We start from the raw sequence: 26,464 nt of genomic DNA on the forward strand, positions 1-26,464 counted from the left end.
GTACATGTAGACTAAGTGAAAAATGACTCGGAGATCAATAGTATTGAAGAGGTTTGTAATACTTTTAATCATCAAAGCCATTATAGCGATAAACTACCTCCGATTTTCTGTCTCGGTTGTGCACTTGTACTTTTTTCTTTGACACCAGAAGTTAGCGGAAAAGAGAATGTCCGCGCAGACTGAACTGTTTCTGTGACATTTATCGAAGTTTCTTGGAGAGGCGGTAATATGAGGGATTCCCTCCCAGCAATGGATCCATGACGGCTGGACACTGATGATGCGGAACTAAAAACCTGAGAAAAAGTCTTGGTGTTGCCCATGGCGGAGAGAAGTCTAAGTTCTTGTAATTCCTCTGGAATCATGCGCTGAGATCCCTGATGAAGAATGTTTTTCCTTTTTTCTCGTTTTTGTTTTTCTATCATCTCCTGTCGCTTGTCTTCCTTCCTTTCTTCTCGTATATGGTTTCGAACTCCATTAGCAAGAACACTTGAAAACATCAAACAATCAAATGATAATCATATGCAATTTTTGGAAAAGCATACAAAGTTTATCATGATTTGATACTTCTTATGTCTCATAATGTATGCATCGTAAAAAGAATGAGACTGCAAATTTACACTGACTTGGACATAATATTTTCCGACATGATGCTTTTCAAGTTAGTTTTGTCGTTCATTAATTTTAGTCTGAAGTTGAAATGATTACATGGCAAATACGTAACTTCTCTGTAATTTTCCTTCTTTCTTTCCTTATTTCTTTTTCTATATCTTGATTTGTTTATTTTCAGGGGCATGGACGCAATTGCATTGCTGTTTTAGTTACAATTTTGAATTTCTATTTCTAGTTTTTAAAAAAAATTCAGTTTCATGACTTGAACTTAGGCTACTCCAAGTTTTTTTTCTGTTTAGCGTCCACCTATCATGCAAGAACATACCTACCTAATTATAGAAAAAACACTAGCCGATAAGTAAAACACAGAGTTCAAGGACGTTAAAACGACAACATTTCATTATTCTTCTTTTCTCGTAGAAAGATATATGCTTCGCAAAATCAAGGAAGTATATGCTAAGTATACACCAAATTTGACAGATTCTCAACAAATATAGAAAGAAATTGACAGAATACAAACGTTTCCACCATCAAAAACAAATTTTGGACTGCTGATTTTTTTTTTTTTTTCATCGGGGATTGTCAAAGAAAACAAGGCGCACGTGGACGCTAAATGTAGATAAAAACTTGGAAATGTCTTATATGAAAAACTCAGTGACAAATAACCTTACACCAAACATCTGTTTTTGTAAACATTGAGCTTTTTTTCTTTTTTGAGGGGGGGGGGGGGGCTGTCGTTTTACAAGTGTTTGCTGACATTGCTCACATCACTGACCACAAACTGACAACACTGCTGTGTTGGTTTTGATTTCGTACATTTCTCTTTTGATTTTTCTTGATTTAAATAACTTTTTTTTATTAATATACCTAAGAATTTACACTCTGAATATTAAGAAATAAGGATAAATTTTAGTTCATGAAAGTGCAAAAAAAATCCCCGAAATTTGTAGTTTTTAACATTTGTAGTTTTTAGCATTTCAGATAACATACTGTAAGTCTCTAGTTTATTTAATATATAAAGTCTGAAACGCTCTTGCTAAATGCAAGTCATGAAAACTACCAAAATTTTGAAGTTTATAAACATCAAATTCAAATCTGTAGCCATGTCCCTTCCATGTATGTATTTACCGTGACTTTGATGTAGGGAGAGGGCTAAAATAGGTTATGCCTGCTGCCCAGTCCCATTCACTTTTGTGAATAAATATTATTGGAATAAATCAATATGTTAAAATTTTCAATTTCATTTGAAATTTAATGAGCTACGGTAGTACATGTATACTTTACCTGTAACTAATTGACCCTTGTCCTTTTCTTTCCAGCCTTTGGGCGACAGTTCTCATGTCATTCTCGCTGATTGGTGCTCCAATTTTCTGTAGATAAAATACACAAGTCATCTTTATTACACGTCCAGTACATGTACATATATTATATATTTTTCTATAGTAAATCCTAGCGACTGTTCATATAGGATAAATAGATACAAAGAGAAGTAACTCGGTTTATTATAGCCACTAACGCAGTTGGCAAGTTATGTTTTCATATTCATGACTTCCATCTGTACGTCCGTCTGTCTGTCAATCTGTTCACAAGATTTCTCAGAATCTGGTGATGGATTTTCATGAAAATTTTCAGGCAAGGATGACCACGTTTAAATTTGAAACAGATCTGATTTGAACATAGGGATTTTGGATTTTTTAAATCACTATTTGTTCCTTTGATTATATCTTAGAAAGTCACGAAAGGTTTTCGTAGATTTTTCTTTAGTGTGCATTAGAGCAAGGAAGAATTTAAATTTACTGCAAATTTCCGTAAAATGTGTAGATATATATATTTTTTTTCATTTATTTCTGTAAATATCGGGTTTGCTCGACTTGATGGAAAAGGCCGTGTAGAATGAGATGTAACATTGCATGTCAAACGTTGCAATATTCAATCTTTTCCATTTGTATTATTTTTCCATTTTTCCGTTTGTATTGTATAATTTTGATTTGTATGTATAATTAATTTTCCATTTGTATCGTATAATTTTTCATTTAAATTGAATAATTTTCCATTTTTATCGCATACTTTTTCAATTTGTATTGTATATTTTTTTAGTTATCTTGTATAACTAAACAATTATATAACACCAAACAAATCACAGAATACGAAGGGAAAATTATAGAATACAAATAAAGATTATACAATACAAATAGAAATCATACAATGTAAATGGAAAAATTATACAATACAAATGGAAAATATCGAATATTGTGATAAACTCATTACCGATTTTCAACAACCTAGTTAACAATCAACATTTCGTAAATTACAAGGTCGTTATAATGACCTTGTTAGCAAATATAGCCTATCATTGGGTCGTATTTTGTCTGACGTATTTCATACCAATCATAAAGTTGTTTTTTAACTAAATTTGATTACGGAATATTCCGAGTAACTGATCAACACATAATAAAGGCTCACGGCGGTTGTGACAGGTCGACAGGGGATGCTTACTCCTCCTAGGCACCTGATCCCACCTCTGGAATTCCCGGGGGTTTGTCTTTTATGCCCTGTTCACAGAATTGTTTGTAGTTTTTTCCCCCGAGATCGATCATTGTTCGTTATCTTGATCACTGTTCGTTATCTTCACCTTTTTCATTAAGCAGTCAAGGATAGAATAACTCAGAACTCGATTGATCACAACTCAATATTCACATTAAACAAGAACTATAAGATTGAATCTTATGTTTAATTTGTTTCATTTATATTTTTGTGATCGTAATACAAAAATCACGAAAACAAGTTACAACAAATATTCAATTCAGCAAAGCAGCAAATGTCGATCCGATATATTACTTCCATTACGCACACACTCACGCGCGCATTACTATATCCCCTCCAACTTCGTTGCAGGGGATACATATAATTAGTTGATATTTAAGCAGTCCAACAATTCGTATTTTGGACCAGTAGCCGGTCAAATATCAAAATTGTTTGACTACTTTCATTAACATTTATTCGTGATCTATTGGTCTTTAGATCTGTAGTATTTGTATAGTGAAAATACTTTTAAGGGTAAAACGATGATTACAGGGAAATTGTGTAATAACTAAATTAAAAATTGCTTACTAATTCTATGTAAAAAAAAAAGAAATACGTTCTTGTAATATCACACTGAATGATCAATAATTAGACTGTTAATTATGACCTTTAGTCCTCGGATGAAGTTGGCCTTGGACACGGTGGCTCCATTTTTAGTGTCAAGCATCCGGAACAAATCCATTATCCGTATCCCCATCATATTGATGTATCTAATCAGCAAGGTAAACGGGTCTTCTCTCTTCACTAAAAATAAGTAATTCTGATCGCAAATTCAACAAAAGAAAACAATATCCTTGGCACTTATTAATAACACAAACTGATTTGAGGCAAGCTTTGACAGATACACATCTGTAAATTAGTTTTTCAGAAAGGAATCTGAACCTTATGATTAATTTTTGATACCTCTTTTTATTCCCATCATAAAGTGCGAGTCTGTGACACCACCATGCGCATAAGTAAAGGAACGCTTTTTTGCAATGCTTTCCGCCAGCTCCTCAATGCTACTATTGATTGGTATTCCCTAATTTCAAATAATTGATAAATTTTCTAAAATCTACGCATCTTATTCACTCGGGTGCTTCTTTACATTTTTCCTTCCTTGTGATCTCTCTCTATGTCTCCAAGAATATGACTTATGATCATGTGACCAAACTTAAAAAAAAAAATGATTCTCGAAAAAAAGCTCGCAAAAAACAATTCTGCTTGATATTTTATAAAAACCAAACTAGAGGGAGGAAGAATGCAGAAAGCAACATTAAAAACTTTTGAGATTGCTTTTCGACATCTCTTTTAATTAAAAGATTTATTGCCCATTTTTTAATGTAGAAATATATTAACCTCAAAATTAACATGTATGATACAACTTTCAGGCTTATCAACAGCCTCAAGGATTCTCCGACAACCATCCATAGTGATAGGGTTAGTCCCAATCTATAAAACAAATTAAAGAATTAGATGATATTTAAGCTCTTTAACTTTAAAAAAAAAAACAAAAACAAAAAAAAAACCAGACCTCTCATCCACGTTATAGAGAAAGAGACTCTCCAAGAGAGTGACGGGGGTTCACATTATATGCTATATTTTAAGTGACCCTCATGGAGTTGCAGGAAATCAATTTCTAATACATGTACATGCAATACATTTAAATTATTCTTAAAATTGTAATGCTTCAAATGCAGAATCTGATATAAATGTAGTTAACATCTCTTTTACACCTTTAACACCTGTAGTGTTTCATTAGCCTTTAGTCCTCTAATAATATGTTTCACTCCCTCCCACGTGATTCTGTTGTTGGTGAGGTCAAGGACTTTTAAAGCTGTGTTCTCCTTCAGAGCATCCTCAAGAGCTATACTACCTTCAAACCCCAAACCGTTCCAAGAAACGTTGAGGTTGGTAATGGACGTATTTTCCTGTCAAAAGACACTGATCAGTTTTGTTTAGATTCTTTTAAAGCATACTTGCTCAATTTTTAACCGTGCATGAACACGATAAAGAGAGAAAGAAAACAAATGGATCAGAAAGAGTACAGAAAGGAGGGGAGGGGGGAATAAACATGATAAAACGAATAATGTTACTCCTTGACATTTGTGATGAAGTGAACGTTGATAATAATGGAAATATTCAGGTTTTTTAATTAGTGAGGATTTGTTTAATCTCCGGAATACTGCTAAATCGCACGTCAGTTATAAGCTGCATAATTTTGCAATTTACAATAAAAAAAAAAATTCAACAAATCTGTGATACAGTCCCATAGAGGATAGTAAGAAACCAGTTCTCAGGAAATTTGATAGACAAAGGTTCCAATCATTCATAATCTGAATAGTCACTGTCGTTGTCAAAGTTCACAGCACTGCATATGTCAATGATGGCCAGTAATAAATCAGATAATGATAAAATAACTGTATGTTTCATTGTTATCTGGTGCAACTGAACACCGTTTTACACAAGTACCTGTAAGCCTTTACAAAGAGACACCGCCCCTATCATCCTAATATGGTTCCAACTCAGGTCTAGCACATGTAGAGTGTCGTTAATTGCTACAAAGAAACAGCATGCCGGTATATGGTCTTGGAGACATTAAAAATTTAAACTACTACTTTAAAAGATTACTGAGAACATGTTTTATGTGATAAGTACTCACTTAGGGCTTTTCCAATTCGAGTAGCTCCTGCTTCTTCGATGTCATTGTGACTCAGATTTAACCAAACGATGCTTACGTTGCCCTTTTGAAAATGAAAGAAAATATTTTATATCTCAAGTAAAAATTGATTCATTCACATATTAATATGCAAGTCATGGGAATAGGATTACTAAGTAATTTGCAGTAGACTTACTCTCATGCCTGTTGCAATATGTTTTGCACCATCATCGCCAATTCCAGTACCTTAAAAGGAAAGTATTGTATTATAGGACGATTTGGAAAATGTTTAGCTTATCCTGGGGGGAAAAGGATGCTTTCTTCAATGGAATCAGTACTTATAAAAGAATGACCCAGATTACTGGTACTCAGTTATAATCTGCAGCACGCAGACTAAAAATACTCCTATTATACTGTGAAAAAAGACGGTATCGTATAGCGTGTCTGAACAGCCACATGTTCAGATCGGTCCCTGAGTTCTATGTAAGGTTCGGCTAACAAAACTTATTGTCTTGGTCATAGCTCCAAACTGAACAATTTTTGAGAAAATATAACGGAACAGAACAGGTTTACTATAGGCAGACGCTTACTAAATAAAATGTTTTGGATACTAGCGATAAAATCTGTTTGACTATTTACACACTGAATTGTCGACGGATTTTCCCGTTATTTCCCGATCATGACAAGGAGCGCACGGCGGGTGTGACCGGTCGGCAGAGGATGTTCACTCCTCCATGGCACCTGATCCCACCTCTGATATTTTAGAGGTCCGTGTTTGCTCTGCTCCAAAATTTGTATTCATTTGTTTAATGGACTTTTGAACTTGAATACTGTTCGTTATCCATATATTTCACTGAACCATTGAAAAGTAATACATCGTATCAGTTTGATTTGCTAAAGGATTTATAAATGTTTATTTTTTTCTAACAGGGTAAATGTCAAACTGAGTGAGGTTTGCAATAAATACACAATTACCTGATAAATTCAAGTGTGTCAGCCATGTAGTTTCCTCTATTACATTAGCAAGGGAGGCACAACAGATTGGTGTCGTTCTGTTTTCGGATAAATTCTATGTAAACAAGATGTGCTTGTGAAACACTAATGCCCCGTATGGCAGCTCAAGGCCAAGGTTAAAGTTTTTCAAACGTAGGTCAAACTCCAGGGTCAAGAGTTAAAAAATGTTGATACCCAAAGAAAGGTCTTGTCAAAAGGAATACACCTGTGAAATGTAATAGCCCTAGTACCAACCATTCAAAAACATGGCCAAGGTTCATGTTTTTCAAAAAGTTGGTCATACTTCAAGGTCAATGTCATGAAGTAAAATAATGGTACCAAACAAAAGATCTTGTCACAACAAATACATAAGTGAAAGACCTAGCAGGAACCGTTCAAAGGTTATAGGCAAGGTTAAAGTTTTTCAAATGTAGGTCAAACTCAAAGATCAAGGTCATGAGGTCCAAAATGTTGTTACCCAGGCCAAAGAAAGGTCTTGTCACAAGGAATATACATATTATATATGAAAATCCTAGCACTCACTGTTCAAAAGTTATGGCCAAGATAAAAGTTTCAAATGTAGGTCAAACTCAAAGATCAAGGTCATGAGGTCCAAAATGTTGTTACCCAGGCCAAAGAAAGGTCTTGTCACAAGGAATATACATATTATATATGAAAATCCTAGCACTCACTGTTCAAAAGTTATGGCCAAGATAAAAGTTTTTCAAAAGTAGGTCAAATTCAAATTCAAGGTAAGGTAAAAATGTTGGTACCCCAAAAAAGGTCTGGATGCGTGAAATACACATGAGACATAAAAAAAATTCCTAGTTCCAACCTTTCAAAAGTTATGGTCAAGGTTAAAGTTTGGAAGTTGGTCAAATTCCAAGGTCAAGGTATAGAGGTCAAATATGTTGGTACCCAAAGAAAGGTCTTGTCAAAAGGAATATGTATTTAAATATGAAAGCCCTGGCACCAACCATTTAAAAAGTATGAGCAAGGTTAAGGACAAACATTAGCAGACAAACAGACGGACGGACAGATCAAAAACTATATGCCCCCAATCTTCAATTACGGGGGCATAGAAATAGTAAAATTATTTTACTAAATATTGCCATTTTCATCCACATATGAGACATATTCAGACATTTCATTACCTTTACTGTTAATAATACAACAAAAATCATTGTTAATGATAGAAAACGTTTCTGCCAATAACATATTAAGATATATAGCGACCCTCACAAGACTTGAAATTGCATTGTTATGACGTAGGACCTCGATGACGTGTAACTGGGCTTCTTCAGACATTCCATTGTCTGTTAAATCGAGGTTCTCTACCCTGCTGTTGTGCTGGAATCAAATTAACGTTTTTTGTTATTATTTTCTCTCAGCATAAGAAATATTACATAATAATTATACTAAATACAGAGATCAAGGAAAAGAAATCAATTTATACAATCAAGAAGCAACACAATGTCTACGAACCAGTAAAGCATACATCAGAGCAATGACGTCATTGGTGTTTAGGCCAATGTGTTGTAGGCATATTTCGCTCTCCTTGAGCTGTTGTTGAACAAGTCGTATCGGAACTGTATTTAGTTCCTGACAGACTTCCATGTAGGTATGGTGACCTATATCCACATTTTCTCGGCTTTTAAGTTCTTGTCTTTCTTTATCAATATCATCTAAAAGAAATAGAATAGATGAAAAGATTAATTACAAATATTTAGATATGCGAAATCTTGATTGTCCTAAAGCTTTTCCTCATTGCAATGCCGTATTTGATAAAAATCGCGTTAATTGGAATTAATTGATGTTGGATACAAGTATTTAATACCCGTAGCAGATACCTGTACTTATGCTTTAAAGTTGGTTTATCATTTAACAAAAATATATAAAAGATCCGTTAGTGAATGTTGAAGATTATGATGCTTCACTTGTTTTGTAATTATGTGGAATGTTTTAGACATTTCAAGTCTTCATTTTTCTTCATTTAACTACTCCTAAAATCAAGTATCTTCTCTTTAACTTCTTATTTACAAATGAGATTAATTAACTTGAAAATATATGCCCATGCCGTGAATCTCTATTAAATGGTAGCAATTTTTCAATTGATTAGAAATACGTGGTTACCTGAATTTTCAAGGTCTGTATCAAAATCCTCGCTGCAGGGAGATGGTGTATCAACAAGATACGTTACTTCCGTTGTGGGTTCTAACGAAATAGAACTGCTCTCAGATGTGTCATCTGTGTGATTACTAGACATTTTCAGCAGTTACTGTATCTAAACATCAAGATACATCCCAATTTGCAACTGTAGCCAAAGTCCAAGAGTTTCTACAATATAAAGAACTTGATCTGTACGTCAAGTTTTGGATAAATTTTCATCAGAATTGATTTTTAAAAGTCATCTATGAAATAATTTTGTTAACATTGAATATTTATTGAGCTTTAAGTTATTTTTTGTCTTTTCAGAGCCAATTCCCCATTTTTTTAAATTACATACTTTGGAGATTTGGAAGTCGTGCAATATAGTCTACAACATTTTAGCCGGTACATAAAAGCAATGGTTTATGCAGCACAGAAATTCCCAGATTAAGAGTTTAAATGCAATAAAACCGAATCTCGGGGGGAAAAGTTAGATATTAGACCACTTATTCAATGATCCCCACTTGATTTACAAGAAGTCAATTATAAAGTATGAAGAATACTTGTACCACTAGGTAAGTTGACAAAATACTTATTTAGCTAGGCTCGTTTATTGTTTTATTGCTTTCTTCTAGTGTTTTACACTGAATACTGAAAATTTAGCCAATCGAAAATAAATACGAGTAATGTACACCTTTTTCACAATGTCATAAAGTTATTATTTTCAACTTCAGAATATTGGCATGTCAACACAAAGAGCAAAACACTGATAATTATTTCACGTTTTGCTTTCAAGATTTTTAGCGAGTTTGTTAAAAATTACAAAATAAAAAGTCAATATACAATGCCAGAAATTTTTACACTTCTGCTTCACAAAAACAATTTTAAGAATTTATTCTTTGATAGTATTTTAAAAATCTTAAAGTATGATTCGCATCTGATTCGTTGTTTTCTACTTTTCTGCCATCAGCCTTATTAATCTATACAACATTTCATAATTTTATAAGACATTATTGTGAAACTATGAATGAAAAATATGATATATGCATTAAACATTCATTTTACTTATATTAACATGAATTTGTTATTTTCATGATTTTTTTTTAAGTTTGCTTCTGTCCTCTGTCCGTAATCAAAGTTCATTCAGGTACATAAATTAAAGTCAAACAAACTAATAGTGTTAAGTGTGTCCCAAAACACTCATGAAAATGTCTGAAACCAATTTTATTTTATTTAGAGATTGAAAAAACTATATGTAAAATAAAAAAAATTAGAAAAAAATATGCAAAAAGTGTACCTATGATTAGATAAAGTATTTAGATGTTAGAAAAAAAATGCATTTATAATATATATTATATTATTGCAGAAAAAAACACCAACCATAGAACTCAAGATATTTCTCAAGTTTTAAGAAACCAAGATAATGCAATATTTGGAAAATAAAAACTGATATATACATTATTTCTTCATGAAATAAATTAAAAAATCTGCCAAGCATATTATATATCTATCTTACGTACCTCTCTGTGTGTTACATTCTTTTTGATAGCGCACTCGTCTTTCACGGTTACATGTAAGTAACATTATCAATAGCAAAAACATGGTCCAGTAGAAACAAGATCAATGTATTTTTTATTAGCTGGATAGCTCCGATGAATACCCATGGGGCGGCACAGTTTTCTGATGCTTGATGTTCAATAATCAATTTATAGTGTACAGAGTGCTCGAATTGTTTCCGTCACGTTACGAAACAGAAGAAGATATGAGGGAATTTATACATAATATATAGAGTGCAGTAAAAGATATGAAGACAAAGAGCGTTCGTCTGAGAAGAATAGTGATGTTACTGGTGGGTAGTCAATTATTTGCCCTCTTAAAATGCAAAAAACCATATCATTGGCACAATGGTATAGACACGTTTCCTTGTATAATACTTACTAGTTATAACTAATGTATAGAAATCATCTTCATAAAATCATGGTGGTTGTATCAAGAAATTGTATGAGGCGATTTTTTCTTTCTTTCTTTAAAAAAGAATTTATACAGATAGTTTTTTTCCGTGGCTAAATGTGATTTTTCGAATGTATCAGAGTACTATCAATCTATATTCAAAGAAAGTAAATCATTGTTCAAAGTTAAGAAGATTTTTAGCTTCTCTTTTACATTTCTATTAACTTATTTGCTGTAAGGTTATGAATATCTTAACTTTAAGCATATTATCTCGTGATAATATTGATTGTATATTAACAAGTAATTGGTTTTTACTGTTTTACTAATTATTTATATGCGAAATAAATTTTTTTATGATGTATAAATTGTATTTTATATAATAGAAGGACAATCTTGTTTTGTAAATGTATCTTGTAAATTGTAAAATTATGTATTGATATACACAAACTAGTATCTGATCTTATCAGAAATTAAGAATATATGCATATAGATAACAAACGCACGGTTTGATAAGATAATATTAGTTTCATGATGTAAGATTCTATCTATAGATAATGTACATATAAACTATATGTACATTTACATGTAATAAGTATTGGTCACTCAAAACTTTTCTTAGTATGCAGCTCACCACTTGACAAACTATGATGATATACGGGATTAAACGCAAGTATGTTTACCCTTTTTCGAACATTATCAGTTTTTGTTTTTGTTTTGTTTTTTTATCTTTTATCGACTGAGGTGTACTAGACGAGCAAACATTGCAGTTTCTGAAAAATGCAAACTGAATACATGTACATGCATTAAGTTAAATTCTACAAAATTAATGAAGTAATAACACCTGGTAATTTTTGCATGTCGGATATATTTTCTCATGATAAATAAATATTGATATATGTATTAGATATTAGACAATGTAAGGTTTCATTGTACTTGGAATTAACGTAATAAAAGATGAGAAAAAATACAAATTGATGTAGATCTTATATTTAGAATAGGGAACGATGACTTCGACAATTTCTTTTAATTCACACCTTGTAAGAAAAACTTATCATGTTCATGATCAAATGTACTGAATATGTACTCCAATACACATTTCATTTTATCCCTGATAAGTACTTGTTTGTTTATAATAGGTGGTGACATAGCCCAATATTAGTTCGGGAAATCCCCAGTTATCATGGAAGATCAGATTGTGCCATCAGCTGACTCAGTAAGTATTATCTAGATGGAGAATTTGATTTTAAAACAAACTAGAAATAACCCATGCAAACGCACTATGCTTGAACTCTTGCGTTTCATACAAAATATGGAAAAATTCTTCAAGGCAAACCATAATGCATGTGATTATAGATGTGAATCCTATTTCATAGACCAATAATATTGGTGCCCCATTCACAGGCACGTAATATCAAAGGGGAGGGGGTCAGGGGGACGTGCTCCCCCCTCCCCAATCTGTTTTCCAAACATAACTTTTTGTTGCAGTATAAAAAATAACGGCAAATGTGGTGATGTACAGTATTAATAAAATTTGTGAAAAAAGTTGGAACCTCCCCCGAATCCCCCCCCCCCAATACGATTTTCAACTATGGACAATTTTTTTTTTACTTTTATTAATTAATTTATTATTTTTTTTTATTTATTTATTTATTTTTTTTTTTTTTTTTTTTTGCTTGTCAAAATTTTCTCAGTTGACTTTTTTCTGGCTGCCCCTCTCCCTTTCAAAAACGATACTACGTACCTGTTTTATCTAGAAGGAGACCTTCAAAGTTGTGATTGTGACTTATCATATTTCGCAGAATAATTATTTAATGGGATATACTATTACAAAACTAGTTTAATATCTGGGTTGATTATTCAAAGGAGGGGAGGCTGCTAAATGTAAGCTGCAAGTGACTGTTAGGCGTGATCAAATCCCACCATCTCTAACTCCTCCCAATAAATCTTCGTCAAGGTTTACTAGGTGCTTAAAATCAAGCACAGTGTCTTTTCCATTCCAATTCACACAAAAATCAACGCTCTTAAAATTAACAGGAAGCTGCTAAAAAATAAAAAGAGATAAAATTATTTTTCCGTCTTTAAAAAAAAGAGTCACAGCTTCAAGCAAAAAAATTGCTCCATCTGGCGTAAAATTTCGGAAAAAGTTTTGCTTGATTATGTTCTAATGTGAACTTTAGGCCCTAATTGATAAAGTAAATTATCATTAATTTACTACTGCGTGTGAAGGAAAGGAAACAAAACAGCAGAAATGTCTAGAAAACAAATACATCCATGTCTGATATCTATGAATACAAAAAACAAAAATCAAGCGCCCCGGTGAGCTATGATGTATTAGACAAAAAGAAATAGATCTTTTGTTCGGTATTTTTCAGCGCTTAGGAAATAAAATATTAATAATGAGGTATCAAAGTCAAAGGTTTCTCTATATTAATCAATATATTTACTTTTATTTTTGATGAATATTTAATTGATACATATCAAGAACAAGGTCAAAAAATCTTTGTTTGAATAAAGAATGGTATTGGGTACAAAATGAATGAATATTCTATGATGAAAGAGTTTTGTAACAAATGAGGTTTTTAACATCAGACAAGTGCTGTATCCTTTATGCGTTTGACTTTGTTTTCTCCTGCTTTTCTCCTGCTTGTTCTATAGTTATTTGTTTATAATGAATTATTTTTAATTACATTTTCAATCAACAGGATGCGAGGAGAACCAATAATGTCAGCTTATCAAACATCACTAACGTTACAATAACCAGTAAGATTAAATACTGAGTAAATCTCTCTTTCTCTCTCTCTCTCTCTCTCTCTCTCTCTCTGTCTCTGTGTGTGCAATGTACATGTATTGAAATAAAAAAAATCAAAAAGGGTCAAACAGTAATAGTCACCTCCATTCTTCATACACACTTGACAATGAGCATAATACTTAATGTGGACTTCCGTAAACGAGAAAGACTATCATAATATCACAAAGATAAATAGCGAAGATAATTAATTATGCTCTAGAGAATCTCTCAGACTAATGCTTTTACAGTTCTATATATATACAATTTATTTGTGCTGTCAATTTTGAACTTGAATTTTCAAACTATGTATAGGTTTGACTACATTTCCTCTTTTGTACTATGTTTACTGACAATAATGTTTTACCGATATAATTTCTTCACAGCAAACTCAGGAGATCATAAGCCATGGGATCCATTGGCAGAAAGCCTGATTGGTAAGTGTTTCTTTGTTGAATATTTTTAACTGACTTAGAACTACAGCCATCTTTGTTATCAACAATAAGGAAGATTACAAAAAAACATTTTAAAAAATAATTAATGAGTATTAGTAAACTTGCTTCAAAAGAGGAGTGCCATCAGCATTTGTTAATTCCAGTATGGTTTTACTTTTTTATATATTCAATTCTCAGAACAAACCAAACGCCTTATGGACCAACAACTCGGACCGCCATGCTACACAGAGTTACCTGTCTTGGATGACGTCATCAAGCGTATATTGGAGACAGGGTTGGCTGTAATAATAGGGAAGGCAGGGCAAGGAAAAACAATACTAGGTCTCTCTGTGTTACGCCACTTCCATGAAGTTTGTAAAATGACCCCAATAAAATTATGGAATTCAAAATCAGACGAAATGCATAAAATCTTGATGACAGAAGAAAAATGTATCATTTTATTGGATGATATTTTTGGAAGTTTCGGTTTTGAAATGAATCTCTTTGAAAGTTGGCGACAAAGATTCGAGGAGTTATACCTGTATAAGGGGTTTGGGAATCCAGACATGAGGAGTGTTTTCATTGTTATTACCTCGAGAAATAATATTTACTCCGAAAGTCTGAGATTTCTACGGTCCTCCAAATTCAGTCAACACAACATTTTTACAGACAGATATGTGGTCAATTTAGCAATGGACTATAAAATAGATAGACTTTCCAAAATAGAAATGTTGGATAATTATTCGAATTGTTACAAAAAATGTCTTTCAAAAAACCTGAAAAATAAGATTGGAAATACGGACACACCGTTAGGTTTTCCCCATCTTTGCAAATTGTTTTTCTCACATGAAAACTTTTTTCGAAACGGTTTGAATTTTTTCACTCATCCTTATGAAATACTAATGGGATACATTGAGGAAATGTTTGACTTTCATTTTGATAGATTTGTGACTCTTTGTGTGGTGTTGTTGTTTTCAAAAGACTCTTGTTTTCCAAGTCACCATTTGTTAAACAAAACCGACGCTTTGCACGAAATGTTAGGGAAATTTGGATCAAGTGCACCTGATCTGGAAAGGCTGCGGAAAAATCTTAAACTCCTGCAAGGGGTATTTCTCTCCTTCAGTACATCCTCATCAGTATACGAATTTTCGCACACTTCGGTTCGAGAAACTGTTTTCATAGTCGCAGGAAGAAAATTCCTCGAAGTTGTTTTATGTAAATGTGGAAATACAGATTTAGATCTAGTATGGTGCGACTTTTTAGGAAATGACGAAAAAACAGATATACGGAGCAAACTGATTTTGAGAACAGAACAGTGTGCAATACTTTATTCTAGAATTTATACAGAAATAACTCAAAACCCTTATGAAACCATCAACTTGAAAATCATGCAACAAAATCGTTTTGTCAAAAACCTTTTGCAACATTTCAATAAAGCTTCATGTCTCCAAAGCTTAATTTCCAGACGGTACAATTTTTCCGATGCAGCCAGACTGGTTTCACAGTGCTCGGTTGACATTGGAGACCATTCACCATCTCTTGTCTTCTTCAGCTACAGAAATCCCGCGTTTTTATCTCAAATCATACAATCTTATGATCCAAACAATGCCTGGTTTCGACGCGAAAGAAAGTTTACGCTTGCTCTGGCGATGAACTCGGACTGTCCACAAGTTGTAGAGATCATACTACACTACGGTGCTGTTCACTACATATCGGAACATCCTTTGACACAGTCTGAACAAACTGGAATTCATCCGAAGATGTCCAATGATAACTTGACTCAAATCGACGTATCATCTTTTGAACTTGTGGAATATCTAACAAGTGAATCGCATGTTTTAATCCCAAAGCAAAGACGACATACCGGAACTATAGATGAAAAACTTTCGGCATATTTAGAAAAATTGCGGATTTTTCAGCAATGGGATTCAGAAATGAAAGAGAATGCCTTTAAACAAGCATGTATTCGAGATAATGTTAACGTTTTTAAGTTCATTCTGCAGAAAAGCGATGTGTCATTTACGGAAGCACATCTTCACCTTCTCATAGAAACGGGAGCTGGCTCAAATAGGATTTTAGAGTATGTTTTGATAAATCTTTTAACTGAGGAACAGAAAATTGAGGCTCTCAGATTGACCTGTCGCCATGGACATGCTCAAAAAGCCCAGTTACTAATAGCTGACGGAATCCATGTTGATGATGGTGTTTTGCAGTTGGCTGCAGGACTAAGTAGTGATAGTTATGAAATGATTGAACTCATCTACAGATCCCGAAAATGGGACAGTCGTCTCTGCGAATTTGCTTTGCAGACCGCATGCATGAAAGGGAATGTTGAAGTCGTAAACTTCCTCATGGAGGCAGGTACGCAACTCACTGACAACTGCTTAGTTTTAGGCGCGTATTCTCCAAAAGCCATTCCTCTGTATTCTATTTTCGCAAAGGTTGATGATTGCGAATGGTCAGACGATGCTGTGAACAAAGCAATTGAGATTGCATGTGCTAAAAGAGATTTCTTCCTCCTTGAATGCATTTTGAATATTAGAAGGACGAAGCAAACTCTGGCGATTGCCTCTAATTTTCCTGAAGATTATCGTCCAGAACAAATTGTGCGCTTCCTTTTAGAAAAGTATCAGTGGACGAATGTTGAAAAACACCTGGCATTAGCAGTTGCTTGTGATAAGCTGAACTTGCCAATATTCAAATTACTTAAGAATAACTCCCCTTGACTTGAATCTTTTTCATCTTCACACTTGAAGAATATATTGAATTTGGAAAACAGATGATCATGGCTGATTTCCAGTTCTACGTCTAAATATTATTCTACGACATATTATGTAGTATTTGTTTGAATGTTTTTTTAAATATTATTAAAGATCTGTGCGTTTTTGTTTGTTTGTTTCTGTTTTACTTTTAAAAAATTCTTAAAGATTTATTAGATAATATATATTCCAGTAACGAACATGTTTAGTTTCTTCAATATTCTTGATACTAGAAATAAGCAATTTATTTTCAGAATATTGGTGTGTAAAATCTATTGTCAGAGCCTTAGTTAATGAATTTTTTCATGTCAAAATTAATGAAAAGCTAATGAATAATTATTACAACTGTACATTATTCGATCAGATTTAATGGGAAGCTGGTACGTGGTAATTACATTATTCCAACAAATAAATACATGTACATAATTTACCACAAGGCTTTTATGTTATTTTTTGGTAAAATGGGTATTTTTTTCAGCTGACAAATGTCAACAATTTTCAGATTCTTCAATCAGGCAAAATTTAAAGTGAGATTTCTGTTGTCATCTCATTTGGTAATTGTTAGTAATTAAATTAATACAGAACAATTAAGTAGCTTTTTGAGATTTACATTTTAATATCTATTTTCAAGAATGACATATGACCAGCCATATATGTAAGTGAATTACATTATTATGAAAATACGTTTCAGGTCATTGGTCAAACATATGTTTTTCTTACTCAAGTATATTACTAACGTTAGAAATACTTGCGTCTTGATTAAGCCATTAATCTCTTTAATTAAATAACACTGACTTTCTGTAAACGACACCCATGGCGTTAATGGACAATGTGCCTCGTGGACATATTGTACAATGTTTTATATGAGTAATGACCAGCAATAGACTCGGATCTGGGGTGTATGACGTTATTTTAAATGTGTCAACATGAGTTGATATCACAGCATTAGTATTCTATCGCTTCATCATAGAAAAAAAACATTGAACAAAATGTTCAGAATTTTGGACACAATTTTTAAAGTTTGTCTAAAAAAAGGTATCCAGACTTGTTTTCAAGACGTCCACATTAATGAAAAACAACATTTCTATTACTGTTCTCGTCCTTCATGTCGCAAAGATCAGTGCCCTGTATAATAAAATAAAGAATTGGAGCTAGTGCTGCATTTGATATTCTGTTAAATATCAAAAAACCTAATATCCCGTTTCATGCTTTAAGTATTTGATATCTGTTAAAAAAAAAAGTACGGCTCAAGAAACAGCTTTATTTAATCGCACACTTTTCTTCTATTTGCTACGGAACTTTTTCAATTAGAGAAACATAAGAATAGTTACTACATGTATCTCTCTGTCTCCAAATTATCTAGATAACTATATTTATTCATATTCGTTTCCCTTGCCTTAAGTTCCTCTTTGGTCCAGAGATAACATTGTATCATCTGTGTATAACACCCAACTTCCCCGATCCTACGGGCACCCTGGTAATGTCCAAATCAAACTCTGTGATTGGTGAATGAATAAGAGGTGAGAAATCACGAAGCCAGTGTCAATTAACGTAACAGTTGATTGATGGTAAATAGCCCAGACATCCCTCTCTAAAAAGCTGCATAAATAACCTGGATTGGTCATTCAAAGTTAGTATTAACCTGGGTATATTGGTCTCCAACAAGGTAAGAATATACATCTGTTCGAGAATTCATACATGTGCATTAAAGTATGTTTCTTTACAGTATTGTTTTTAATTATAGATTTTGATTGACTGAATTCTTTAATGAAAATATACTCTATTTTTTGTAGATGAGGTTTTTGTTTGTAATTTGCGTTTCGCTTGCTTTCTGTGGAAGGAATTTCGCACAAATCAATCCACAGTTAAATGCACAACTTCGTCCCGGTCAGATAGGTGGTGTTCCTGGTCAATTCGGAGTTCCTGGTCAAATCGGAGGAATTCCTGGCCAACTTGGAACACAATTCAATCAGTTTGGAATGCAAGGACAATTAGGAATGAACCAGTTTGGAGCCTTCAATCAGTTTGGAAACCAGTTTGGTATAAATGGTCAGTTTGGTCGGAATCCATCCCTTGTGCCTAGCGGGCAGCTTGGTGGATTTGCCGGAACTACGGGCTTCAATCAGTTCGGAACTACTGGATTTAATACTCCACTGGGGTCTCCCTTCGGAAATCAATTTGGTACAGGATTTAACCAGTTCGGCACTGGATTCAACAATGGTCTAAATACTTTCAACCGTTTTGGACAACCTGGTATGGTTGGTCAATTTCCAGGCCAATTTAACCAGTTCAATCAACTAAACCCTGGACTTAGACAACCAGTCGGTAAGTACATTTTTTTATATTTTGTTTCTGTATTCTCATTTTTAACACTTTTCACTGCGAGACTTTGATGGAAAAAATTACATTGACCAGACTACAGAGCAGAAAATCAAAATCCCTTCGTCAATCAAAAAATTGTTAAATATTATTTTTTCAAATTTTGTAGAAGGAAAGTTGATGAATCTTATAGTTTCTAATGTACATGTATGTTTTACGCAATTTTTGCAGGAAAATAAATTTAGAAGTGCACGATAAGAAAAGATAAGGAGGCACCGGCAGCTCTCGGAGATGCTGATTCTACGATCCAGACGACTACGACATTGTGATATGTGTGAAGGAATTTGTGTCAATCAACACAAAATTTTTCATCCACTTACACTGTGGATTATTCTTTCTCCCAAAGACTTCCATCTTAAACTCACGTTCTAGGAACGTACGCTGTATATATATTAACATTGTATATTTCATGACGAGTGTTTTATTTTTGTATGTTATGTAAAATACATTTTATAGCAAAACCATTTCCAGTTTTGTTATCATCTACCGGTAACTGTTATGTAAAAGACAAGATACAGTACATAAAACGTCTGAACTTATATGTATATACATGTACATGTAGCATTGTTTACATTACACTAGTATTTTTTTTAATTATTATGCCGGTAAAATTAGTGGTTATATCTTCATACTGTGATCTCGTATGATAAAAGTAGGCGTAAAGAAAATTAATAATATTAATAAGATTTATTAAGTGGAATAAAACAGAAAAGAAAAAAAAACGTTTTTTATATGTAATTATAAGGAATAAGTATCTATTCACGATTCCTTCAATATAGCATTATTTGTTTGGCCTATATCTTCACTGCACTGTCATGTCACCACAAAATGCATGGACATAACTGTCGTAGAGCTCAACACTTAAAAAAATCATACAGTTTTATAATTATAGAAGTCGGGTAAATTTAACTTAAGTTTTTGCTTCAACACGGCTTATTTAGATTGTGAGTTTCATCATTTTTATTGATGAATGTAGAAAGGGGAATTTTTTCTCTCCAAAAACTGACACATTTCATTTAGTTTTGCCGAAATGTAGTTTAGTTTTTAGTTTAATTTACTTTTACACTCTTTGATATTTTGTTAAGAGAAAAAAGGGCAAAAATTCTTTTTTTTATCATGTGTTCGTTGTGTCATAGAGATGACTCCAGACCCACCATAGAAATATTATTTTCCAGATCTGCTCTATAACATAACGCTTGTTTAAAAAACAAAAACAAAAACAAACAAACAAAAACAAAACTTACATGAAGACTTTCTACTGTTGATGCGATAACTTTAATGGTAATTTCGGTTCCTGGTGGGAAAATGAAATTCTGATCAATCGCCGTTAACAGCTAGACAAGTTACAGAAATAAACTGCACCTGGTCATTACTAGTTGTGTTGTCTGAAAGAGATTTGTTAATTGGATCTATATGCTTACAATAAATGTCTGTATTTGTGATTCTGAAATTCATTCCAAAGGTAATGAAGTTTCCAAACAGACAGACACTCCAACAAAAATTCAAGTATATACACGTATGTCTACTCACGACGATGTACTTTTGCAAACAGTGTGTTAACTTCAGATATTGCTTAATACTAGGGAATAGTGATAATTGTATTCTGAAGTCAGGTCTCAAAATAATGCTGAATGGATTGTTAATATTAAAATGAATTTCATAGATTGGGATTTGCAAAGTGTATGATAAAAATTGTATAAATAGAAACACAATTTATATTGCATATCAGAAAATGTGTGATGTATTTGTACAATAATATTATGTCATATCTATATAAATCACCAAAAAATACCTTATTTACCAACACCTTGTCGATAATTCTGCCCACTCACTTCTCTCACTTATGTAAACCGTTTGAAATAAAGAATATCAATCACAGATCAAGTCTATCTGCACATAATCTAATGATTGCAAATATACAAAATTGAAAGAAATGACAGAATATGGAATCTTTGTGAATAAGGGGATATTAAGGAAGGGTTTTATTTCGATCTAAAATGCCCACAATATAAGACATATACGAAAACAAAATCTAATATATATAATAAGCTTTTACGACCTTTTTTTATATGTACTTACATGTATATGTTTGTAAAGATTGTCCGTGCGATTGTTGTAATTCTCTTGACCTTAATAAACTGAATAACTGAACTGATGTCCTTATTTTATATTTAAGGGAAATAAATGAATCTTTGTGTTAATATTAATACATAGAAAGACAGCAGACTGATGAAGGTATTTCATTTTGCAAAAACAAAGATACATGATCCAGTTTAGTATTTCTCAGATCCTTATCTGTAGTAGCTTCAGGAACACGGTGTAGGAAGTCTAGGAGGGAATTCCACTTCAAAGTAATGAAAACACGGTCTTTTGGTGGGATTTATATTTTAATGGATAGTACTTTTTTCACGATTGTCAAAAAATAAAGAAAAATTAAAAGAAACACAGAGTCTGAAATTTCTGTTTCATATTTGGATGTTTTACCGGAGATTGACATTAATGGCAAACTAACGACTAATCTTATGATAAACGTGATGACTTTAACAATTCCATCAATTTTCCTCTTTAAAAAAACAATTTGCCATGGTGTATGGGTCTCCTAGTTGATTCGGTACACAAGAACATGATCTGCGAACAATTTCTGAACCGAGAGAGGCTACTAATAAATAAGTTGATGTTACAAGCGTATCAACATTCTGCTTTAAGATTAACATTGGCATATTCTATGGTCGTTACAATGACCTGGTTTGCAAATACAACTGTCATTCGGCCGACTCAGGTTTTTCATTAATATTTTTGGGTCATTCGCTTCATACCGATTTGTCTTCGTTTACCCGATTAAGACAACGTGCTCATTGCGGGTATGACCGGTTGACAGCGGATGCTTTCTCCTCCTGATCCTTCCACTGATATTTTCAAGGGTCCTTGTTTGCGCTGATCTCCATCTGTAATGTTAAAGTGAGTTTAGAGTTTGATTACTATGTACATGTATTCGTTATTTTCACATTTCCATAAAATATCCTGGATAAGGTAAAATCCAATAAGATGACATAAAATCATTTTCTATGAAAATCTCGGAATCGGTAATTATAAGTAATTAGATGGGAATATATATGTACGATGTCAATCATATTCCAATAACCTCATAAAAATGTTCGCCTGTATGCTATTGCTACATTTATGTCTGTTAATGCCCCTGATATTCGTCGCTGTCTACGTTAGGTGAGGTGCCGATAGGCCAAAGAGCACCTGCCTCCTGACGCCTTTTATGATCATAATTAATATATCATCGTTGTCGCCCGTTTTACACTTTTTTATTTTATTTACACGCGCGAGGAGTGTTGCCTTGTGTTAAATTTACATCCAATTTATACAGAGAAGGATTAGATTGTTATGTAGGTAAGGAGAAAAGTGTTTTTGATATGTTAAATGAAACTCTTAATACTAATTTTATTTTATACAAAATTTTTTTTAAATGAATAATTCATGTGTACAACGCTTTTATTGTTTTCTGATATGTAAAAAAAAAATTGAATTTGTGCAATAATTGCACCTTTATTTATTAACTGAAAAGAGTTTTTTTCTATACTTTAGCTATACAAAGAGGATTTTTTCAAAACAAAATGGAGGTTAGATTGACAGTTCTGATTTTACTGCTTTCGACAAATGTATTTGCACAAATTCCAAGCCAACCAGTCTTTCAATCCACCCAACCATTGCAAACATTTCAAGCACAGGGTGTCCCTTTTCAAGGGGTTCAAGCCTCTCCAAATCAAATTTCGTATACGCCATTTCAAATGGTTCCATTCCCCCCAGCTGCAGGTAGTGCACAACAGCCAGTATCGACTGGTCCGCAACCCCAGGCGGCTTTAGGGAGTCAGCTGCAACCTATGCAACAATTGCCTGGAAATAATCTTCAACAGAATTCGCAACAAATTCAGATTCAAGGAACAACATTTCAAGCTGCTCCGGGGACATCTTTACAACCTTTTCAGCGAGACCAAGCAACACAACAACAACAACTTTCTTCGATACAACAAACAAACAGCAATTCGGATGTACAAAAGACAATTCAAAATACAGTGCAACAAGCCCAGCAGATAACACAAAACTCACAGACACAGAACTCTGGAACTGATTCAAATGTAGGTTCAGCAGACACATCCATAAATGGAAGCATCATCAGATTTAATGGAAAAGTTTTTATCGCAGACATTAATGGACAGATGATAGAGGCACCTACACTTGAACACTTAGTTGGACAACAAATTGTGAATGGCCAAATTATTACACAAGATTCAAGTTTGATGGCAGCGCAACAAAACAATCTTGCCTCTACAAACGCGTTATTACCACCCAGAATGCCAATAAATGGAATGAATCCCGTAAACAACATGATGTTCCCAAATCAAAGGTTTTCCCCTCCAGGGCAGGCGCCAATGCAACAACCACTTCCTTTTCAGGGACCCAATCCGATGCAAAACGCAATTTTTCAAAATAGAAGATTTATGTTTCAAAATGGACAAATGCCAGTGCCTATGCAACAAAATATGATTGGACAATTCCCTATGCAGGGACCACCCCTGCCATTTCCACAAAATTCATTAATGAGGCGACCGCCTCCTATGAGACCGCCATTCTTTAGGGGACAACGGGGCGGTTTTCCTCCAGGATTCCCGGGGAGACGATTTGGTAATTTTTAATCCAAATCTATTCATTATTTTGGAATAGGGTAAACTAAAGTAGTATTTGATAATGAAAAGGTGTTTTAACTGGAAGCGACTGAACTTAAAATATAAGATGCTAAGTTATGTAGTAATTTTTTTTGTAAAATAACAATTCTATTAATTAGTGAAATCAGATATCAACGTTTGGACGTTTTTTAAATAAAAGAGATGTGGACTTTGGCATAATTGTTTCCCTAAAACTGTACATATTGAATCTAACAAAATTCAAAAATGAATCATGTACTGTATGTTATAAAACTATTTCAACTGTACCCAATTCTAAAAATAGTTTTATTCCTTTAAGTAAAGTTTTGATTTAAGCCAGATATGTTTAATTTATAATACTGTAGTTGTTGAAATAATGTATGTCCACATTTTCAGTACATGTGATAGGAAAACATTAATTACACATCAGACATAAAAACAAATAGATAAAAATACTAAGATATTTTTTTGAAAACAAAAATAATTCAGTAATGGACAGTAATCGTCACAGAACTATAGGTCATCATTAGCTATTACAAGTGACAATTATAATGACAAACTACTGTTAGTCATTACAATAAGGTGTCTGGAATGTGTTTGTTTCTTTTCTTATTCGTTTTAGTTCTTATTGTTACATAAAATCTATCTCTTGGCATTCGACGTCAACGCAGCCAATTTGATATTTCTTTGGAGACATTATGAGTGAGATGGCTGGCATTTTTACATTATTAACAATCTGGGGTTTCAAATTTTGCAATTTTCAAAATCTCTATGGATCTGGCACTATAGCAGAAGGAAAAATACCCTCCTTTGTAAAGTATCATATTATATCCCTGTGTTATTAACTATATAATTTTGAAGTATCTTTATAAACAAGGTGTTGGCCACTTTCCTTGGCCACCATGACCGATAAACTTGATGTATTCACAAAGAATAAATATATACACACTGTAGTTAATTTCTCGGAATGTTTTATAGAGTTCAGATGATATATTATTGTAAAAAATACAAAAAAGCAATGAGAAGGGTTTTTTCTCCATCCATCAGAGTGTCTCGATATTTCTGTGGTAGCCAGTGTGACGGACCGCACTTGGTGCTTAGCAGGCTTCGTATCAAAGCTACATACCGTAAAGAACTCGCGGTCAAAAAGATATAAGGTGTCATTTTTGCATGAAGAAAGGCTACACAGGGTTTTGACCAGCGCGCATTAACTTGTCGATTATTTTGGACTAACTTGACTTGAAATATTATATGCTTTCTAGGGTTTTGGTGTAAGCTCATAGTAAACTACTTTTTCAGAGAACACCTACTTGTCGAATGTCACTTATTAGACCAATGTAACTTACAGTCTTTCATTTATCGGTTTCAGTATTCCAATATTTTGTGAATGAACTTACGTTATATAAAATAATATTTCAAAGAACACTAGACGTTATGCTAATTACAAAATAAACAGGCTCGTAGGAAGCAATTTCAGTTGGGGGGGGGGGGGGCACAGCCATACATTTTCAGTTGAGGGGGGGCACTCTCATATACCCTCGTGCCCCCCCCCCCCGGTTCCTACGGCCACGATAAAAGAAAACGTTACTGTCGACTAATGTGACGTTTTCTTGAACAGAAGAAAACGAGATTAAAACTTCTTTAGCCTTGAAGTAGAATGCCTTTATATACTAGTAAGTTCTAGACGACCTCCCTAGAAGTAACGAGCAAGAACTAAAATTGTTATAAATAGTTTTACGTCACCTGAAGTACTCAGGTAGCGTCACTGATATTAAGTCACATGTCATTTTGTAAATTTTAAATTTTCCCGGTGGCAGTAATGAATACAAAATTAGTTGTATTGTAATTTTTTTTATTTACTGTCATCCGGTAAATTCGAAATTTTTAAGAAAATAAACAGAACACTGGCTTTTAAATTATCATTAGGTTTTTTTTAGATCAAGTATAATTTTTTCAAACTTGGTACATGTATATATTCCAGGATTGATGATGCATATTTCACAATGCTACCCTAGACAACTTACAATATACACAGATTGCTCAAACATTTGATACAACGACGAAGATGTCAGAATTATTCAATAAAATTTTTTTTAATTTTTTTTAAAATGTATCAGAAATGTTTTCGATATTTTACAGGATGAGAAGCTTGTTTCATTTGTGCAGCAGGGATTACAAGATCTTCATGAGTTCATCTCTTAATTCGTATATCAGTTGGAAAGAGCCCTTACACTGTGCACCACTGCCAAGCAAACATGTACACGAGATTTGATATTTGTTTTTAAAGAACAACTTGACATAATATAGTATCCTCCCAGGTTTAAAATAATTTAAATGAACAGATTCCTGTATCAAATTGGTTTGATTGATTTAAAAAATAGTCTATTGCTTCCATTTTTTAAATATTATTTATATGGGCTTCTATGCTTCTAGTTCAAAACTTACTTGCTTAATATAAATTTTATGTTTGATGT

General features: G+C 33.2%; 4 protein-coding genes across 4 annotated transcripts; 3 read left to right on the top strand and 1 right to left on the bottom strand.

Moving 5' to 3' along the window:
- On the bottom strand, positions 1-9,128 carry LOC133183739 (leucine-rich repeat-containing protein 74B-like). Its single transcript, XM_061318652.1, has 13 exons — positions 8,957-9,128; positions 8,309-8,508; positions 8,066-8,173; positions 6,806-6,899; positions 6,027-6,076; positions 5,834-5,915; positions 5,644-5,729; positions 4,908-5,102; positions 4,531-4,623; positions 4,096-4,213; positions 3,800-3,936; positions 1,894-1,979; positions 1-486 (listed from the first exon to the last, which is right to left on the bottom strand). Exons 1-13 carry the CDS (start codon positions 9,087-9,089, stop codon positions 81-83), a joined length of 1,788 nt encoding a protein of 595 aa, XP_061174636.1. The 5' UTR covers positions 9,090-9,128; the 3' UTR covers positions 1-80.
- A 2,973-nt stretch (positions 9,129-12,101) lies between these two features.
- On the top strand, positions 12,102-16,866 carry LOC133182743 (uncharacterized). The gene is made up of 4 exons (XM_061317589.1): positions 12,102-12,134; positions 13,624-13,681; positions 14,093-14,143; positions 14,339-16,866. The coding sequence occupies exons 1-4, from the start codon at positions 12,102-12,104 to the stop codon at positions 16,864-16,866; spliced, it is 2,670 nt and encodes an 889-aa protein (XP_061173573.1).
- Positions 16,867-17,712: 846 nt separating this feature from the next.
- On the top strand, positions 17,713-20,437 carry LOC133182744 (uncharacterized). Its single transcript, XM_061317591.1, has 3 exons — positions 17,713-17,748; positions 18,693-19,224; positions 20,415-20,437. The coding sequence occupies exons 1-3, from the start codon at positions 17,713-17,715 to the stop codon at positions 20,435-20,437; spliced, it is 591 nt and encodes a 196-aa protein (XP_061173575.1).
- Positions 20,438-22,890: 2,453 nt separating this feature from the next.
- Positions 22,891-23,981, top strand: LOC133182745 (uncharacterized). The gene has a single exon (XM_061317592.1). It carries the CDS (start codon positions 22,902-22,904, stop codon positions 23,979-23,981), a length of 1,080 nt encoding a protein of 359 aa, XP_061173576.1. The 5' UTR covers positions 22,891-22,901.
- Positions 23,982-26,464: the final 2,483 nt, after the last annotated feature.

This window comes from Saccostrea echinata, unplaced genomic scaffold, assembly GCF_033153115.1.
Source record: "Saccostrea echinata isolate AGI-Se365-2 ecotype Australia unplaced genomic scaffold, CSIRO_AGI_Sech_v1 ptg000009l, whole genome shotgun sequence".
NCBI classification, from domain to species: domain Eukaryota; kingdom Metazoa; phylum Mollusca; class Bivalvia; order Ostreida; family Ostreidae; genus Saccostrea; species Saccostrea echinata.

Excerpts from the sequence above, each read along its gene's own strand:
- LOC133183739 (XM_061318652.1), bottom strand. The coding sequence starts at position 9,089 with ATGTCTAGTAATCACACAGATGACACATCTGAGAGCAGTTCTATTTCG. Across the intron at positions 8,509-8,956 it reads TACAGACCTTGAAAATTCAG|ATGATATTGATAAAGAAAGA; the intron begins GTAACCACGTAT and ends TATTTCTTTTAG. Across the intron at positions 1,980-3,799 it reads ACTTCATCCGAGGACTAAAG|AAAATTGGAGCACCAATCAG; the intron begins GTCATAATTAAC and ends TTTTATCTACAG.
- LOC133182743 (XM_061317589.1), top strand. The coding sequence starts at position 12,102 with ATGGAAGATCAGATTGTGCCATCAGCTGACTCA. Across the intron at positions 12,135-13,623 it reads TTGTGCCATCAGCTGACTCA|GATGCGAGGAGAACCAATAA; the intron begins GTAAGTATTATC and ends TTCAATCAACAG. Across the intron at positions 14,144-14,338 it reads ATTGGCAGAAAGCCTGATTG|AACAAACCAAACGCCTTATG; the intron begins GTAAGTGTTTCT and ends TTCAATTCTCAG.
- LOC133182744 (XM_061317591.1), top strand. The coding sequence starts at position 17,713 with ATGGCGTTAATGGACAATGTGCCTCGTGGACATATT. Across the intron at positions 17,749-18,692 it reads ATGTGCCTCGTGGACATATT|ATGAGGTTTTTGTTTGTAAT; the intron begins GTACAATGTTTT and ends TATTTTTTGTAG. Across the intron at positions 19,225-20,414 it reads TGGACTTAGACAACCAGTCG|AGATGACTCCAGACCCACCA; the intron begins GTAAGTACATTT and ends GTTGTGTCATAG.
- LOC133182745 (XM_061317592.1), top strand. The coding sequence starts at position 22,902 with ATGGAGGTTAGATTGACAGTTCTGATTTTACTGCTTTCGACAAATGTA.